Source organism: Octopus bimaculoides, chromosome 14 (genome assembly GCF_046866305.1).
Source record: "Octopus bimaculoides isolate indiv1 chromosome 14, ASM4686630v1, whole genome shotgun sequence".
Taxonomy (NCBI): Eukaryota; Metazoa; Mollusca; class Cephalopoda; order Octopoda; family Octopodidae; genus Octopus; species Octopus bimaculoides.
The window spans coordinates 52,709,581-52,728,830 of NC_142941.1; the positions used below are offsets into that span (position 1 = coordinate 52,709,581).

The 19,250-nt window shown below is 39.4% G+C and overlaps 1 protein-coding gene across 2 annotated transcripts in view; it reads left to right on the forward strand.

The window, feature by feature from the left end:
* LOC106872313 (uncharacterized) overlaps positions 1-19,065 on the forward strand; it is a 41,320-nt gene extending 22,255 nt beyond the window's left edge. For both annotated transcript variants that reach the window (XM_014919255.3, XM_014919254.3), the window contains exons 9-19: positions 300-451; positions 1,741-1,860; positions 2,687-2,777; positions 3,986-4,098; positions 4,714-4,815; positions 5,848-5,967; positions 6,953-7,044; positions 7,523-7,691; positions 9,111-9,252; positions 10,282-10,391; positions 18,721-19,065. In XM_014919255.3, coding sequence (XP_014774741.2) covers positions 300-451; positions 1,741-1,860; positions 2,687-2,777; positions 3,986-4,098; positions 4,714-4,815; positions 5,848-5,967; positions 6,953-7,044; positions 7,523-7,691; positions 9,111-9,252; positions 10,282-10,391; positions 18,721-19,005 — 1,496 coding nt within the window. In that variant the 3' untranslated portion in view covers positions 19,006-19,065. The remainder of the gene's footprint in view (positions 1-299; positions 452-1,740; positions 1,861-2,686; positions 2,778-3,985; positions 4,099-4,713; positions 4,816-5,847; positions 5,968-6,952; positions 7,045-7,522; positions 7,692-9,110; positions 9,253-10,281; positions 10,392-18,720) is intronic.
* Positions 19,066-19,250: the final 185 nt, after the last annotated feature.

The following is a 19,250-nucleotide window of genomic DNA, read 5'->3' on the forward strand; positions in this document are numbered from 1 at the left end:
GATGTTGGTTGGTGACAGGAAGAGTATCCGACCACAGAAAATCTACCTCAGTAAACTTCGTCTGATCCATGCAAGCATGGAAAAGTGGAAACATGTCTAGTCATGAAAAAAATGTTATCTTGCTTGTACACAGGTAGGATTTTTTTCCACTCCAAAATACCTGTGATATCTTTCCTCTTCAAACATTTGACTTGATCCTCTTCCTAACTAAAAGATCAATTTTACCATAAAATAATTGTGTAGCCATGTTCTTAATCTTTTTCTTTTCTTTTTTGTTCTTGATCTTGTTTTTCTTTTAGGTTCAGCTCTTTCACATGAGGCTTTCCCAACTATTTACCCAAATCAAGACGGGATCATTGTTAATACGAAAATGATAGCAAAAGAGATTGCAGAACGTCTCACCACACTAAAACGGAACTCACTTACAAGGAGGCCTACTTTGCATCGAAGGGTAAACATCTGATGTCTTTATATTTCTTTTCAAATAGGCACAAGTGTCACACAATAGGCACAGGTATTGCTTAACAGGCACGGGTGTCTCTTAACAGGCACAGGTGTCACTTAATAGGCACAGGTGTCACTAAATAGGCACAGGTGTCACTTAATAGGCACAGGTGTCACTTAATAGGCACAAGTGTCACTTAATAGGCACAGGTGTCACTTAAGAGGCACAGGTGTTGCTTAGTAGGCACAGGTGTGGATGGGTGGTTAAGGAGTTTGTTTCTCAACCACATGGATTTGAGCTCAGTCCCACTGCATGGTACCTTGGACAAGTGTCTTCTACTGTGACCCCAGGCCAACCAAAGCCTTGTGAGTGGATTTCATAGATGGAAACTCAAAGAAGCTTGTTGTTTGTGTATGTATGTACATGTGTGTGTAAATATGTCAATGTGTGGATGTATAGACACCATTTCGAGCGTGGCCGTTTTCGTGCGGGTGACACGTAAAAGCACCCACTACACTCTCTGAGTGGTTGGCGTTAGGAAGGGCATCCAGCTGTAGAAACTCTGCCAAATTAGACTGGAGCCTGGTGTTGCCATCCGGTTTCACCAGTCCTCAGTCAAATCGTCCAACCCATGCTAGCATGGAAAGCGGACGTTAAACGACGACGATGATGATGATGATGATGATATGTATATGTATCCTTATACTGACATCATGTGATGGTTGTAAATGAGTATCACCACCATACAAGGGATGTCATTTGTTTCTGGCCCTCCATGTCCACTCCAATGCACCCCACCTCATATTTATCCTTCTCATGTTAATTAAGTAAATATTAGAGTATCTGGATTAATAAATAGTCAATTAAAAGACATGTCAAGCCAAGTGAAATTACAGTTGTGGTTGATGCCGGGGTCATGTAAAAAATCACCCATTACACTCTTGGAGTGGTTGGCATTAGGAAGGGTATCCAGCTGTAGAAACCATGTCAAATCAGACTAGGACATGTTGCAGCTCTCCAGCTTACCAATTTCAGTCAAATCGTCCAACCCATGCCAGCATGGAAAGCAGATGCTAAATGATGATGATGACACAAGTTTAATATTGTACTGTGCAAGGTACCTGTAAACTATTCTGGTGTCTGCTGGAATCTGAAGTTTCTGCTCTTAAATAAGTATAGATTATAAGAGGTTCCAAACCATTAGTGACTGGGAAGTTGGTGTTGTATTTTGAAACCGGTTTTAAGACACCTGATGTATGTTTTTGTTTTTATTTTATTTGTTTATCTTTTTACAGGAGACAAAGATCTATAATTGTGCCTTAGAACTACCGATCTGTCAGGTGGGCTTAACTGAAGCTGAAGAAACCCACCAGAAGTTAATAGTAATCACTCTACACCAAGAACAGTCGGAGTTTGTAAGTTGCTCAGTTTATCATTTCAGCCTCTCTGTATTTATGAAGTTATGACAATAGGTGTTCAAGATGAACATCAACCAGGGCTTATAGGATGAGAATGCTGTCAGGTACATTTGTACCTGGCTTTGAGAATTTGCCACCACCGTCTTTGTCTTCTTTCCTCTTACTCCCACCCACTCTTTTATAATGCTGAGTAGTTATGTAGTTCCTCTGTTGTAAGACACCTGTGCCTGTCCCTCTATCAGTGGTGGGAAACTCTCAAGAGAGCTGAACAGCAGAAGGTTTTCAGACAAGAAACCCCATTCAGGCAGGTGTTTTGGCCCTTAGCTTCTTATACTCCAAGCTGCATCAAGGTCATGATTCTTGGGTGCCCTTGTGCATTTAAACTGCTTGGAGATTTCATCTAATTGTCCCTCCTCTCCTTTGACTCGGCTTAATTTTGGTTGTCTGACGTCACGTAAAAAGCACCTTTCGAGTGTTGTGCTTCATGGAGGCAATGACAGATAACCGGGACCTTTGGCAGTATGCTGTATTTGAAAAGAAGACCCATCAGGCCAAATAAAATTGTAGTTGTGGCAGATACTGGTGTCATGCAAGTGGCACCTGTGCCAGACACACATAAAAGCACCCATTACACTCATGGAGTGGTTGGCTTTAGGAAGGGCATCCAGCTGTAGGAAACCATGCCAAATCAGACTGGAGTCTGGTGTAGCTTTCCTGCTTACCAGCCCTGGTCAAACTGTCCAACCCATGCCAGCATAGAAAAGTGGATGTTAAAATGATGATATGTATTGATGTAAAATTGATATCAATTTATTTTTTATAGGGACGCACTCTGCAGAATTGGCTGGAGAAAGAAGGTTTAGAAGTATGGCTTAGCACTGAACTTGACTCCAGTAGATGCTGCCAACAAAACGGTAAGTATCTATTTAATGGTTAAATTTCTTCAGGGTGAGCTTTTCCAATTATTTTCATCTTTTAGTTTGCTGGAATAAACACTTTCAATATTTAAACCCTTTTGTTATCATGTCTGTTTTGAAATATTCTACTTTTATAGCAGTGACTTGATCAATTCCTAGCAATATCTGAAGAAGGAATTTTTATATTCCGAAATATTTTATCAGACTACGAATAATTAAATTATAACAATTATTATGGTCCACTCTACATTGTTGTGCCATTCAAGACGTGTTATATTACACTACTTTTGTTTCAACTAATTTTTAAAAATAATTTTGTCATTGATGGTTTGTTGCTGACTTAATGTGGCAGTCCCAGGAAAAGGAAGAATGCTACTGTTATTTAGCCCCAGGAAACATCATTTCCAGTTGGCTGTGTAACACAAGCATTCTGTGTCCTCAAGTTTTCAAACAAAGGAGATAAGCACTGTGAAAACTTAAGGACACAGAGCGCTTGTGTCACATGGCCAACTGGAAACGGTGTTTCCTGGGGCTAAATAACAGTAGCATTCTTCCCTTTCATGGGACCGCCACATTAAGTTGGCAACAAACCATCAATTTATCGTGCTGCTACTGTATAAATCTCTCTGAGAGATTTAGAAATACAGTTTTTCTAATTTTGTAATTATAAAGCTGGTGCTTAGAACAAATTATCTTGGACTTTTGTTGAAAGGTTTCAATTTAGATCACTTTAACCCTTTTGTTACCATATCTGTGTTGAAACACACTGCCTTAGTTTCAGTTAATTTTCAAAATAATAAACAAGTTACTAAAATCATGTCATAAAGTAACATGAAATTTTTGGTGGAAGTTTTTAATTTAGAATACTTTAAAACAAGAAGATTTTGTCATAGAATCTGAGATAGTTTCAGGTAGGTTGGTATCAGAGAAGCACTAAATGTTATTCAGCTTCATTTGTCTAGGTATTCAGTTCAGATCCTGCTGTAGTTGTCTTTGACATTCTTCCTCTCCCAAAGGAACAATAAAATAAGTACCAGTTATATACATGTATTTCAACTGAACATATCTGACCATTTACCAAAAAATAGATCTTGTACGTGTATATGTTAGGCTAAAGTGTTGAATAATGACAAAGTTGGTTAATTTTTCTTTCATTCTTTTTCCTGTTTCGTTCTCTCCTTCTTTAACTCTTTCATTCTTTGTAGGTTCCACTCCGATCGAAGATCTCCGCAAGTTCCAAGAAAAGGCAGATGAAGCTGCTGCCATCATATTTGTCCTGTCTGATTCTTACGCTACAAGCAGGACGTGTATGCAACAAGTAAGCAAACTGTTTTTGTTTTCCTGATATTAAGTTTAAAGACCATTTTGGGTTCTGTCCCACTGCACAGCACCTTGGGCAAATGTTTCCTACTAAACGACAATGATGATGATTATGATGATGGATTTAATTAAAAATAAACCACATGGTTTTAGGTCCTAAACACTGATAACATACTGCTAAGTGATGAATCCAGATATGACCACCACTAGAAATGCTGCTCATTTGCTTCATTCAAAGTCAGTGAAGGAGCTTGAATATAGTTGCTAGATGAGCTAGAAATAGTAGCCAGATCTCTCTCAAATGAGGGAGAAATTGGATAATGTAGTTCTTAATATACAGAAAGATGAGGTAGTCATTTCTGGACTGCCTTTGATAAATAAGCTTTCTTATCAGGGACAGCCTGGGGCTAAACAGCAACAAATCTATAATCTTGTTTTTGTGTCATTGGGTAGCCATGGCAGACCTTGATTTGGCACCGTACAGATCTGTGTGATGCCAAGTAGAACTGAAGAAAGCTATGAGCTATTCCCAAACTGACATCCAGCACCCGTAGCTTACTAAATAACCATTTCACTCCCTTCTCTAAGAGAGATCTTTCTTTTTTTTTTACAGGCATTCTACTGTGAAAATCGTAAATGGATGCTTGCCCTGAAATATGAGAACTTTGAAATGCCTTCCTGGATGTGTATGCTTATTGGGATGTTACCTTTCAGGGTAAGTACTTACGCTTCTTCTTTCATGGTTTTATTTCTATGCTCTTCTGCAGGTACAGGTGATGGCTATGTGGTAAGAAGCTGCTTTCCAACCACATGGGCTTCAGTTCAATTCCACTGTGTGGCATCCTGGGCAAGTGTCTTCCACCATAGCTCCAGGCTGACCAAAGCCTTGTGAGTGGATTTTGGTCGATGGAAACTGAAAGAAGCCTGTCGTCGTGTGCATGTGTTACTGTCTCCTTGTTTGACATTGTGTGTTTAGGAAAACCATCTAGCTGTAGAAACATTTCCAGATCAGATTGGTGCAGCTACTGGCTCTCCAGACCTCAGTCAAACCGTCCAACCCATGCCAGCATGGAAAACGGACGTGAAACGATGATGATGATATATATATATACATATATAATATACACACATATACACACACAGACACGTACACCCATGATGGACTCTTCCATCGAAGATGACGTATGAGCGTTCAGCTTTTGCCGAACGACCAGCACAAACGGTTCGTTTATTGCGGTCCAATGCAAGTGGTGCGCATTAGCTCGCTCTCTCCATCAAATCAATGTTGCCTGAACAGGTTCATGGTCTAACGTGCATCAGGTGTCGAAATGATCACAGAGCAATGTGAGATGAAGTGTTTTGCTCAAGAACACAACCCACTCACCCAGTCTAGAAATTGAAACAGCGATCGCTAGATCGTGAGCGCAACACCCTAACCACTAGGCCATGTGCCCCCTCCTCTCTCTCTCGCTCACACACAGATTCACATATTTCCAAATATTATTATTTGTTATGTTAGAAGGAAGGCGCTGTTGCCATGGCTTTCTCAGTTTCTGCGAGACATTTGCGATTAATGTGGTTGATTTTGCTTTGTTTTGCCTGACTGACCAAACCTTGTTCCTCTTTTTCGCTTCATGGTCGAGTGGTTTACGGTAAGATGGCGCAGACAAAAACTAGAAGAAAAGAATACAGAGACAAACAACTTCTTGGTTTCCTGCAAGTCATTTTACGTTTTCCTTTGTTTCAGGATGTTTGGCAGTCGGATTTCAAAGAACAGATGATGAAGTGGATACATAGAATTCTTAATCCTCAGACAAGAGTTTCCGTTGATCCGGAAGGAGTCTGCGAAGCCAAAATCAAAAGTATTGTAAGTAAAGAAAACTAAGCGAGATAACTCTTGTAAAGTTCCTTTTTTTTTTCTCCCTTAGCTTACTCATTTACTTCCCTTTGGTTCTAATATTATTTTAGAATTCTCTCTACCCATACTTCCAAACCAACTAACGATGAAAGGTATTCCAGCGGTGGTCATCCTGTCGTTTTGAGGCTATGAAAAATTTCATTATGCGACATGTCTTTTCTTTCTGCTATTTCTAGCAGCACAAATATTCACGTATAGCCACTGTCCTTATTGGAACGTTAAATTCTAAAATTAATTAATTTCTGATTCCGTTCACATCGTTTTAAAATTTGGAGAACCACTGTACTAAATAATCCCTAATTGTCAGCTTATAATGTCAATATGCCCCGCCGCCCTACTTCTGTTGTCATAAAGACTCCCTTCGACCATGAATGACCATGGGATTGCACCTAGAAAGTTACCCTCCCAGGCACAAGTCTGGGCAAGGTTGTTTATGGAAGACCAGCAGTTGCTCATGCATACCAGTGACGTCACAACTCATTTCTACAGCTGAGTAAACGTGGTCGACGCCAGCCCCCTCTGGCCCCCGTGCTGTGCACATAAAAAAGCACTCACTACACTCATGGAGTGGTTGGCGTTAGGAAGGGCATCCAGCTGTAGATACACTGCCAAATCAGATTGGAGCCTGATGCAGCCTCCTGGCTTCCCAGACCCCAATCGAACCGTCCAACCCATGCCAGCATGGAAAACGGACGTTAAATGAAGATGATGATGAGTGAATCGTTGTTATATGACTTAATTGTTTTTATGGAGATGTTTTAGGTGCAGACCTGGTTGTGTGATTAAGAAGATTACTTCCCTAACCCACTGCCCAGTTAGCCATCACCCCTTCCTTCCTTAGTCATCTGTCACCCCTTCCTTTCTCATTCATATGTTGTGATGGAGAAAATCACAAGAGTATTATTATAGTAGATGGTTTTATTCTTCTATTTAGATTCGAGAACTGAAAACGTCTTTTATGTTGGAAAGATGTATTTATATTCTTGGCAAGACTGAATTGACTGAATTTGACAGAAATATTTGTATGTAAGTATTTCATCAACTTTATGAGTACATTTGGTAGGTGGAAACTGAAAGAAGCCTCTCATATATATATATGAAAATTAAGAAAATGGAGATATGGTATTTAAGAAAAATTTCTTATCTGTAAAAATGCAACATATTCTCTAACAAATTCTCTGCTGAGATGATTCGAAAACACAACAACTAAGAACCTAACAGTATATCTTTTCTACCCCTCTGAAGAGATTTTGCCTAATATAATGATTTAATAATTGCTATTTTAATCTTTAGGCTTAATTGAAACAGCTGTAAGAGAATATGCTGGATTTTTGTAGATAATAAATTTTTATTACTTCAGGAAATTGAACCCACAATCTAGAGATCATGATGTGCAACAGCCTAACCACTAAATGAATGATAAGAGAAAATTAACTGTGAAATCCCAACTGCTTCTGTTGCTTGTCCTACAATCTCCTTTCTTTCTTTCTTTATTCTATTCCAGGGCAATTGGTAAAGGTCTTGCTTCAGTTCCAAACATCCATCTTGTTTCTTCTGGCTGCTATGGTGCTAGTCAAGTCATCTGCCAAAGCTACCTTGATTCTTTGTCAGACATTCCTGGTCCAAAAGCTCATGATCCTGTCTTACATATTCTTCCAAAGACTGACAAAGAGGTAGGAATCAGGCTTCTTTTATGGTTTTGATTGGTTTTTGTTGTTCTTTTTTGTTTACTTCTTTCTCCCTGTTTCACTTGTAACAACTTTTCTTGGCGACCCCACTCATGCTGCGTCCAGTACATTCTGTAAAGTGGTTGACATTAGAAAGGACATTCAGCTGCAGAAACCGTTTCAAAGCAGTAATTGGAGCTTGGTGCTGCCCTCTGGCTCATCACATCCTGTAGAGTCATCTGACCCATGCCAGCATAGAAGATGGACGTTAAATGATGATGATGATAGAAGTTGCTTCGGTTACAATAAATGTCGTGGCTGACGAGAGATGTGTTTGGTGATAAAAGTAACAAAAGAGGATCCAACAGTAAAAGACTACCTGTGACTTAGCAGTTCAGCAAAAGAAACTTATAGAATAAGTACCGGGGTCAATTCATTTGATTAAAAAATTCTCCAAGGTGTTGCCCCAGCATGGCCACAGTCTAATGACTGACACAAGTAAAAGAAAAATAAAAGGTAACAAAAACAAGGAAATTAATAAAAAATGGAAGGGCCAAGTTGCAGCAAAGATGATGCCCACCCTGCAGGAGGATTGTAAACTTTGAATAAAAACTAAGACTGAGGAGAAGAAACATTTTCGTTTGTGCATACAACATCATCATCATTGTTTAACGTCTGCTTTCCATGCTGGCATGGGTTGGATGGTTTGACTGAGGACTGGTGAGCCAGAAGGCTGCACCAGGCTCCAATCTGATTTGGCAGAGTTTCTACAGCTGGATGCCCTTCCTAATGCCAACCACTCTGAGAGTGTAGTGGATGCTTTTACGTGCCACCGGCACAAGGGCCAATCAGGCAGTTCTGGCAACGACCACGCTCAAAAGGTGTTTTTTACGTGCTAGCTGCACGGGAGCTAGTCCGGCAGCACTGGCAACGACCACACTCGAATGTTGTTTTTCATGTGCCGGTAAAGCAATTTCAGGCCTTGTGCCTATAGTAGAAAAGATTATTATTATTATGGTGGCGAGCTGGCAAAATTGTTACCATGCCAGGCAAAATGCTTAGCAGCATTTCATCTGTCTTTACATTCAGAGTTCAAATTCCACCAAGGTTGACTTTGCCTTTCATCCTTTTTGGTTGATAAAATAAGTACCAGTTAAACACTGAGGTCGATGTAATTGACTTACCCCTTCCCCAATCTTGCTGGCCTTGTGCCAAAATTTGAAATCATTTTTTTTTAAACCTCTATGTGCACCATAACATTACCTGTATGACAGATTAGGGACCATTGATATAATAGAAATAAACAACAAATTATTCAGGTTAAAGTCCTACCTTTGTACACCTTTAATTAAGTTATTGTCTTGAAAAATGTTTGTACATAGAAGGCCCCATTTGACTGTAATATCTTTATGCTTGTGTTTTTAGAACCAAAATCATCGTATGAAACAGAATCCTGACGGTACCTTCCCTCCTCTAGAATTTGGCAAAACATTTTTTTATGGTGACAATACCTGGCAGCGTGATACCATGATGTCGCATGCTTTTGAACTTTGTATCCTCTTTGAAGGTTTGTCTTAGATTTTGAATCCTAACTGTCTATTTAATTAAGAAGTTTATCACTTTTTAAGCTGTTAACTTCCATCTTTTAGAAACGAAAATATTTTAACCTTTCTGATACCAATCTGTGACGGCCCCTGATTCTATGGGAATTTTGTGTCTTCCGGGGTTATTGCCAAAGGAAATTGCACTTGCTAAAGCATACTGAACAGTCAAGTTGAAAATAGCAACCGAATTTCTCTCAAACCCTAACCTATTGCCAAAAAACAAAAGGGACATAAGGCTGTGTAGTCCAAGATACATTTATGTCTTGGACCATATTAGATATTAATGTTTTATGAAAAACTAATAAAGACAGGAAGGTCATTACTGGAAAGCTTTTAGTCAAAGGCCTCCCGGCTCATTGATGACTTCAGCCTAAAACACACTCAAACCAGCACTCCGTCAGTCAGGGTGACTGGTGTTTCAGTTAAGCCAATCAATGGAACAGCTTGCTCATGGAATTAATGTGCAAGTGGCTGAGCACTCCACAGACATATGTACCCTTAATGTAGTTCTCAAGGAGATTCAGCCTGACACAGAACGTGACAAGACTGACCCTTTGAAATACTGAAGCAACATGGAATAAAGTGTCTTGCTCAAGGACACAACACACCTCTGGAAATTGAACTCACGACCTTATGATTATGAGCCAAATATACTACCCACTTGACCACTTGCCTTCACATAGACACACACACACATGTGTACACAAACGCACACACAAGCATGCACATATTAGCACGTACACATAAATACACACACATACACATGCGTACACATACACACACACACATACTATCATGTACCCACAAGCACACACATACATACACACACACACATGCATATGCGTACACAAACACACACGTACTATCACGTACACATAAGCACACATACACACAAGCATACACACACATTCATAAAGCCATGTTTGTTGAGAATTCCTCCTGCATTGTATGACTACATCGTTTGCAATTTTTCTTCTTCTCCCCTCTGACAGGTAGCAGCGATGTCTCCTACATAACCCAGCAGTTTGTATGGAACGAACACATTGTTATTCCAGTGAACTGCTATAGAAATAAAGAAATGTTGCTGGAGAAAATATTTGAGGTGAGATTATTTTCTAATCAGAGGGATTCCGGTTTATTTATTTTATCATTTTGTTGTCTTGGTTTTTGATAAAATTGTGTCACATTTTACTCACTGCTGTACATTCACACACTCATAGTAAGGCAGATAAGGACCAGGATGTGTGTGTGTGTGTGGATAAGTAGATATATGAGAGAGCGCTTGGCTGTGAGTAAATAAATGCATAGGGTAGGCAGCAGTAGGAATTAATAAGGAAATTTGTCAACAAGAGAGCTTATCACTGTTGAGATAATATGCAAAAATACTTCAACAACAGAATATTTACACACACACACACACACACACACACACACACACACACACACATACATACACATGCATAGTTATGTGTATGTATATATAAATATACACACACACACACACACACACACATATATATATGTATTATGTATGTATGTATGTATGTATGTATGTATATATATAAGGAGGGTGTGTGTGTGTGGAAGGGTATGTAAAAGTGTATCTTTCACAATAAATAATGAAATGAATTGAATAAACATAGCCACAAGCCACCCTTATGTACCCCTACAGCACCCCTCTCCTCACCACTGCTACACCTTGCACATCATCTCCCCCACCCCCGCCTTCTAACCTATCCTCCTTCCTGAGCCATTTTTATCTCCCACCTTACCACCACCACCACCCCTCTCCATTATATTTCCTATCAACTGCACCTCTACCCCCACCCTTGCTCATCATTCACCTCTATTCACCCCCTCTGCCATCTCTAATCACCTGTTACTCTCCCCTCCCGTGGCCCCCCTCCCCGGGTCTATATCTTCTCTCATTCTTACCTTCTTGTACCTTGTGCGTTTGCTCTGGCAACTCGTCCCTACCTTCCACTCATCTCCTTCACCTACTCCCCTCCACCCCTATTTAAGGTAGGGTAACCATGTATCTCCTCTACAGCAGAAACACCAATGCTTGTCCCTCTCTTTTACTTCAGCCTTTCAACACTTGGCATAAAACTCTGCCCCCCCCCCCCAGTTAAATAACCCCCCGCCCCCCACTTCACCCCAGCATTCACACTTTCTGTAGTGAAACCTTTTTCATTTTTCCCTTTTGTCTGTCTTGGTTGTGTGGTAAGAAGCTTGCTTTCTAACCACATGATTCCAGGTTCAATTCCACTGCATGACACCTTGGGCTAGTGTCTTCTACTATAGCCAACCAAAGCCTTGTAAGTGGATTTGGTAGATGGAAACTGAAAGAAGCCCATTGTAGATATGTAAATAAATGTATTTATATATATATATATATATATATATACATTTTGTATTTGGCTTGCAAGATTCTTTATATGAATTTGTGTGTTGAAGCATATTTTATTGTGTCTGGGAAGAGTCATTCTCTTTTAGTGCCTTATTATTTAACACACTCACTGGTTCGATTTCCACTCATTTACTAATCTATTTTTTCTAAAATTTTCATTGCATCTTGTCACCTTTTCAAAAGTCGTTGACTATATATATATGATTATTAAGTCTGAAAACGGAGAGATTTAATGGATACAAATTGATTAATTAATTAACATCTTCACCTACAATTGTTTCATTTCTCAACCAAATTTAAATTACAAAACATTTGTGAAGATGTTAATTAATAAATTAATTTGTATCCATTAGATCTCTCTGTTTTCAATCTTAATAATAATATTTGATGTTTTATGTTATTTTATATACTATATTCATCAAAGAAATATCTCTTTAAATTACAATATATTAAACCAGAGTATCTTGGATAAAAATGTCCCTAACCAAAATATTGAGAGTGAATTTTGCAGATGGAAACTGAAAGAAGCCTGGTGTGTGTGTATCATTATTTAACACCTGTTTTCCATGTTGGCATGGGTTGGACAGGTTGACAGGAGCTGACAAGGCCAGGGACCACTCTAACCTCTGTTATCTGTTTTGGCATGGCTTCTATGACTGGGTGCCCTTCCTAATGCCAACCACTTCACACAGTGCACTGGGTGCTTTCTGTGTGGCACCAGCACACTTTACATTGTACCAGTGCACTTTGTTGCACCTGTGCATTTTTACATGGAACCAGTGCCAGTGCACTTTGTTGTACTGGTGCATTTTTATGTAGCACCAGTACCATTGCATTTTTTGCATGACACCAGCACTGGTACATTTTTACATGGCACCAACACTGGTACACTTTGTAGCACCTGTGCATTTTTACGTGGAACCAGTGTCGGTGCACTTTGTCGTACTGGTGCATTTTTATGTAGCACCAGTACCATTGCATTTTTCACGTGGCACCAGCATTGGTGCATTTTTACATGGCACCAACACTGGTGCACTTTGTAGCACCTGTGCATTTTTATGTGGCACCAGCACCAGTGCATTTTGTAGCACCAGTGCATTTTTACATGGTGCCAGTGCATTTTTACATGGTGTCAGCACCGGTGAATTTTTACGTGGCACTGATGCATTTTTACATGGTAGCAGCACCAGTTGTCCAAGATGTCATGCAGTGAGATTGAACCTAAACCAAATGATTTAGAACAAAAATCCTGTAGAGAAAATGCTTGAGGTGGGTGTAAAGGTAATTAAGCAAGCAATCTAAGTAGCAGTGTAGCATTTCTTAGACAAATGCGTTATTCAGTCTCATATGTACAGAGTAAGATCTGGATTCCAAGGAAAGTGGTAACAACCAATACCAGCACCAATTAGTTAACAGGAGAGTTTGGTAAAGTCAATTGCTTTGAGCAAAGAAGCCTCAAATGCTAAATACAGGAAGTGAGAGACATAGAAGAACCACACCTAAAATTAATCTCTTCGTGGATATAGAGTTCTTAATATTTAATGAATGAGTTATTTGGGCATCTGTTGTGAATAAGATTATATACAAACTGAACTGTATAACCTTACAAGTGGATGTGCATACATTTGTACCAGAAAAGGACATGTTCATATATACAAACGTTTGTTGTGTGTATGGGAATGGGTATTTAAATACATACCTAAATCCTAAATACACACACATATACACACACACACAAGCATGCGTACTTATGCCTTTGGATATATATACATATATATATATATATATATACACACACACATACATAAGGCATGTATGTAGGAATACATGCCAATACATACATGTCTGTCTGTCTGTCTATCTATCTATCTATCTATCTATCTATCTGTCTATTTAACTGTCTATTTATCCGTCTGTCTGTCCATCCGTCCATCCGTCCATCTATCTATCTGTCTCTCTCTCTCTCTCTCTCTCTGTCTATTTAACTGTCTATTTATCCGTCTGTCTGTCCATCCGTCCATCCGTCCATCTATCTATCTGTCTCTCTCTCTCTCTCTCTCTCTCTCTCCACTATGATTTAGCATCATTTCTATGGCTGGCTGCCCTTCCTAATGTCAACTCTCCCAAGAGTGTAACGGGTGCTTTTAACGTGCCACTGGCACAGGTACCATTTATGTGACACTGGCAATGGCCTCGATTATGATTCCACAGGTGCCATTTACCTAAAACTGGCAATGGCCATGACTACCGTTTCCCTTGGCTTGTTGAGTCTTCTCAAGCACAGCATAACGCCAAAGCTCTCAGTCACTTGTGAGGCCCATCATTCGAAGATCATGCTACGGGCAATGGCCACAACCACAATTTCATTTACATGACGCTGGCAACAGCCATGATTACAATATATATATATATATATATTTACGTTCTGGTTCAAATTCCGCTGAGGTCGACTTTGCCTTTCATCCTTTCGGAATTGATAAATTAAGTACCAGTTGCATGTTGGGGTCGATCTAATCAACTGGCCTCCTCCCCCCAAATTTCAGGCCTTGTGCCAAGAGTAGAAAAGGAATCATTAGAGCATTGGATGAAATGCTTTCAAGCTATTTGCTCTGGTTATTCTATGATCTGAGTTCAAATGCTGCTAAAGTCAAGTTTGCTTTTCATCCCTCCAGAGTTGATAAAATAAAGTATTTGACAAGTTCTCCATGTGGTGGTACCGATTAATCCCATCCTCTCAAAATTGCTGGCTTTCTGACAAAAATTGAAGCCACCGCCACCATTACCATTACTTCTGTCACCACCATGGCTCTTAACATCATCACGATCTTTTTCACTATATCATCTTCATCTACTGCATCATCACCATCATTTTTATCATCTTTTATATCATCATGGAGAGAGAAAGAAAGAAAGAAAGGCAGGAAGATTCTTTATCAGAAACAGTATCACTATTCTGTTTGCTGTATGTTGTAAAATATTGATAAGGAGGGTGGAGTACATCGTTATAGTAATTATACAAAAATATGGTATATATTTACCTGAAAAGAAAAGAAATCTACCGTCACCAGCAGCAGCAGTAACAACAGCGACAACTGTTGTGTTGTTGCTGGTTGTGGTTGTGGTGGTGGTACTGGTGGTGGCTGTAGATTTATCTTGTTTCACAATGTAACTGAAGATGTAATCTCTGGCTTCCCAGAATATATTAAAAAAGAAGTTGTTGTAATGTGGATCCTCGCCCACATCTTTCACTCATCTATTCTGCTATCACTGATAGCTCCGCAAGACAACAGCTTTGAAACGTCTACCTTGACGGTGACTTGAACTCGTATATATCACATAACGGACACTGACTCCCACTGAGAACTTCTACAATGACTCTACTACCACTGACCTTCCTATGACGACTGACTGCCTGACTTTATAATGGCGAAGGACATCTGGAAATTATCCCTGAGAGATCCCGACCAGAAAGTCCTCCAGAACAGACTAACCAGCTCATTCTTGTAGTAAAGATTATTTGCCAACATAACATGGCAGTCCTGGTTTAGGACGAATGTTGCTGTAATTTAGCCCCAGGGGACATCGTCTCCAGCTGGCTATAAGACATGATCTGTGTCCTTATATTTTTGAACAAGGGAATCTAGCACCCCCACTCAGCTCAAAACAATATCTGTGTATCGCGAGTTCCAGGTTATTTCCCTTCATCAGCACAGAATAATTGTTCGGCTAGAGGTGGCGCTGCCAAATTCCCATTCGAAATATATAGTTTTCAAAGTGACAACTAGTCACTGATCTTGTCAGCCACTAGGGCAAAGGACGAGAGGGACAATACAAAAACACAATAATACGCGAAGATTCTCTAATTTTTAATGTATTGTAAGACTCGTTGCAAGAATTCAAATATTATTTTCCTTTGAGGAGGTATCCCCAGTTATGGGCTTACCTGTTCGAGCAGTTCTAATTAAATCTTGTCAGTAATCAGATATACAAACAGCAAACGAACTTTATAATGACTTAATGATGCAATTACACATAATAACGTTGCATAAAGTCAAACTCTCAAACCACGTTTTTTTGTTTGGTTGAGTATCAGCCATATCCGTGAATATGGGAGAGTGTGGCACTCAAAGAACATGGGCTCTGTCCCTTCTTATCCAACAAACTTATAAACAAAAGATGGCAACCCAAACTAGCAGAGCTTGCTTCTCTCTTTCTCTTCGCTTTCTCCTCCTCCTCCTCTCTCTCCTTTACTCACTTTTCCCCCACCCTTCTTTCTCTCTCTCTCTCTCTCTCTCTCTCCCTCCTCTACTACTCTCACCTTCCTACTCTTTCTCTCTCCCACTCTCCATCTCTAAAAGCTGTTGATTACAGTTGGAGGCCTTGGATGGGAAGAACAATCAGAGGGAAAATGCATTACCTGTGAATTGAACCTGCATCATAAAGGTTACAGACAGATTGGCAATCACACACACACACACACACACACACACACACACACACACACACACACACACACACACACACACACACACACACTCCAGAACTAAACTAGCCAACACTTGCATATATTTGTATAAACCTTGACTTGTTGCCCACAAACCATGTACAATGATAATAATAATGATAATAATAATGATAATAATAATAATAATAATAATAATAATGATCAGTGAGGCATGTCTAAAATCTGTATTTGTTCTGGTCTCTAAAATAGATGTGCAACAACAACAACAACAATAACACTAACGTTTGACAAACACTTTGAGACTAATTGTTTATTTTTTTTTGTTTTTGTTTTGGTCTGATTTATTTTAACAACAACAACAACAAACAAATTTTTCACTTCCTGTTGGGCGATGATAATAATGATAATAATATATTGATTTTTAGCTGATCTATATTTATATCAGTGAAATCAATCAATGAGGAAATCGACTCTTCAGCTCTCGGCTTACACAACCCAGACAATCTCTTTCGCTACAAACGTTGCACACTTCATTCATATCGGTTTCATTTCCTTCTTTCCTTCCTTTCTTCCTTCCTTGATTTAATGTTCTGTTCTTGTTATTGGATGGCTCTTAATAAGAACTTTTTGCGTATCCGGGACCATAACTTGAGGATAGCCAATCAAATAAATGAATGCATTCCCCCCACTCCCCCATTTTTTTTTTCTTTGTTTTTTTTTTCTCTGTCAATATTCCAAATTGTGGTTGTCACAAGTTTACAGTTTGAAATATGATGCTGTAAATTGAAAGAACTAAATAGCCTGGATATGGATGACTCTGAATCAGACTGTTTGGCCATGTTCTTATAACACAATGATTTTTTTCCATCATTAAATGAATACAAATTCCTTCATTATAACTGATGACAATTAAAAAAAATTCAAAGAAAGGAAGGAACTCAGTTCTATATTTAAGAGATGAGGAATTATGTACATTATTTACATTATTTACATTTGACGGATATTTGTCCTTATCTTGTTTGTTGTTAACACAACGTTTCGGCTGATATACCCTCCAGCCTTCATCAGGTGTCTTGGGGAAATTTCGATTCCAGACAGTGACCTGAATAATAATAATAACATTGAAAAATACCTTAGGAATGAGAACCCAGGTTCAAAATTTCCCCAAGATACCTGATGAAGGCTGGATGGTATATCAGCTGAAACATTGTGAGGACAAATATCCATTAAATGTAAATAAAGGAAGGAACTGTGTTTATAGGCTTCCATACTTAGTTAAACCCTTTTCTCCCTAAGGAATATTGGCCATTGATGACTTATTTCCACTGTTCTTGATCCTCTCTTTTCTGCTGCTCTCCATTTTGATCCCTGCTTTTTCAATTCTGCTTCAGTCCTTTTGGATTTTCATGCACTGTACCTTATATTTCCCCAAGAAAGGACCCTCCTCTCCCAGATCTCATTGGTTTTGAATTGTCTTCAATGCTTCTGTAACTTTGTTTTTTACTAGTAAGGGGCTTGGCCCTACACAAGCCCATTTTTACCTTTGGGAAGAGGTGATCCCTAATAGTCTAACCCTGTATTCTTTGATCTATCCAGTATGGGAGGCCCTACCAAGAGCCTGCCCTTTAGTGACATGGTTCTCTTGGTCATTGAGGCACACAATCCACTTCAACACAAGGATTTAATCTTGTGGTTGATAGGCTTCGAATGTGATGGTTTAATTTTTTTTTTTTTCTCCATTTGCTTTTGTCTTCAGCACTAAAACATTTCTAATCCAGATTGCATTCCTAAAACTGTTAGCTGATTCCTGGCTCAAGACTCATCATAATTTAACACCTGTTTTCCATGTTTGACCGGAGCCAGGTGAACTGAAGAGCTGCATTAGGTACCATTGTCTGCTCTGGCGTGGTTTCTACAGCCAGATACCCCTTCCTAATGCCAACCACTTTACAGAGTGTACAGAGCGCTTTTTACATCCTATCAACTGGTGCTTTTTGTTACCATAGCTTGAGGAGAAGACCCACCAACTCGAGAAAAATTGCAGTCGTGGCAGATACCGGAGTCATGCAAATGGCACCCATGCTGGTGGCACATAAAAGCACCCATTACACCTCAGAATGGTAGGCATTAGGAAAGGCATCCAGCTGTAGAAAACCATGCCAAATCAGACTGGAGTCTGGTGTAGCCTTCCAGCGTGCCAACCCAGTCAAACCATCCAATCCATGCCAACATGGACAACAGACATTAAATGATGATGATTAGTCTAGAAATAAATATTTCATTTGAATCCAATACTAAACTATGAACGCATCCAGGAGTAAGACACATGATGTCTCTTGACAATCAGTTCCAAGATACTGATTGTCAACAGGCACCATGTCTCTTTGCCTGAATAAGAAAATTAATAGTTCTGGTTTGTGAAAGATTGTAATTTCTTTAACACCTCTCAAATATTGAAATATCTAATCAAACTAATTCTGTATCCAGGTAGAATATATCTATTATCTCTGTCTTTCTCACCATATTTTAATTTTTTTTTTAATCCTTTCTTTGCAGTGTCCTAGTGGTGTCTTAGAATCTGACTGGTATTACGTGACCGAAGACTGCAGCAACTATTCACTAGTCGGTGAGCGATTGGCCAAGGTAGTTGACCATCTCATGAATCCGTCTGTCGAATGTGGTACGCCTCCATTGCGAGGTGCCATGGCAAAACATCTGTCGATGGTGGCAGACATAAAACCATTCAGCAAAAGCCGCACCTCGTTAAACCAGTTACAGTCAGATGAACTCAGTATGATTCGAGCTGATACAATGGTCCTAACGAACAGTGGCATGTTATGAATGATTCCTTTGTCTGTCTCCGTCTGTCTGTTTGTCTTTGTCTGTCTGGGTGGATGTATGGGGTGAAGGAGGGATGGGGGGGGGACATATTTTTGTCCTTTTTTTTTTATACTATTTACTTTCCATGAGTGTGTGAGAGCAGGAATGAGGGGAATAGAGAGAAGCTTCATTCATTTTCTATTTATCATTATAGAAAGCTGTTCCATATATATATATATATGTATTTATTTATTCACACACACACA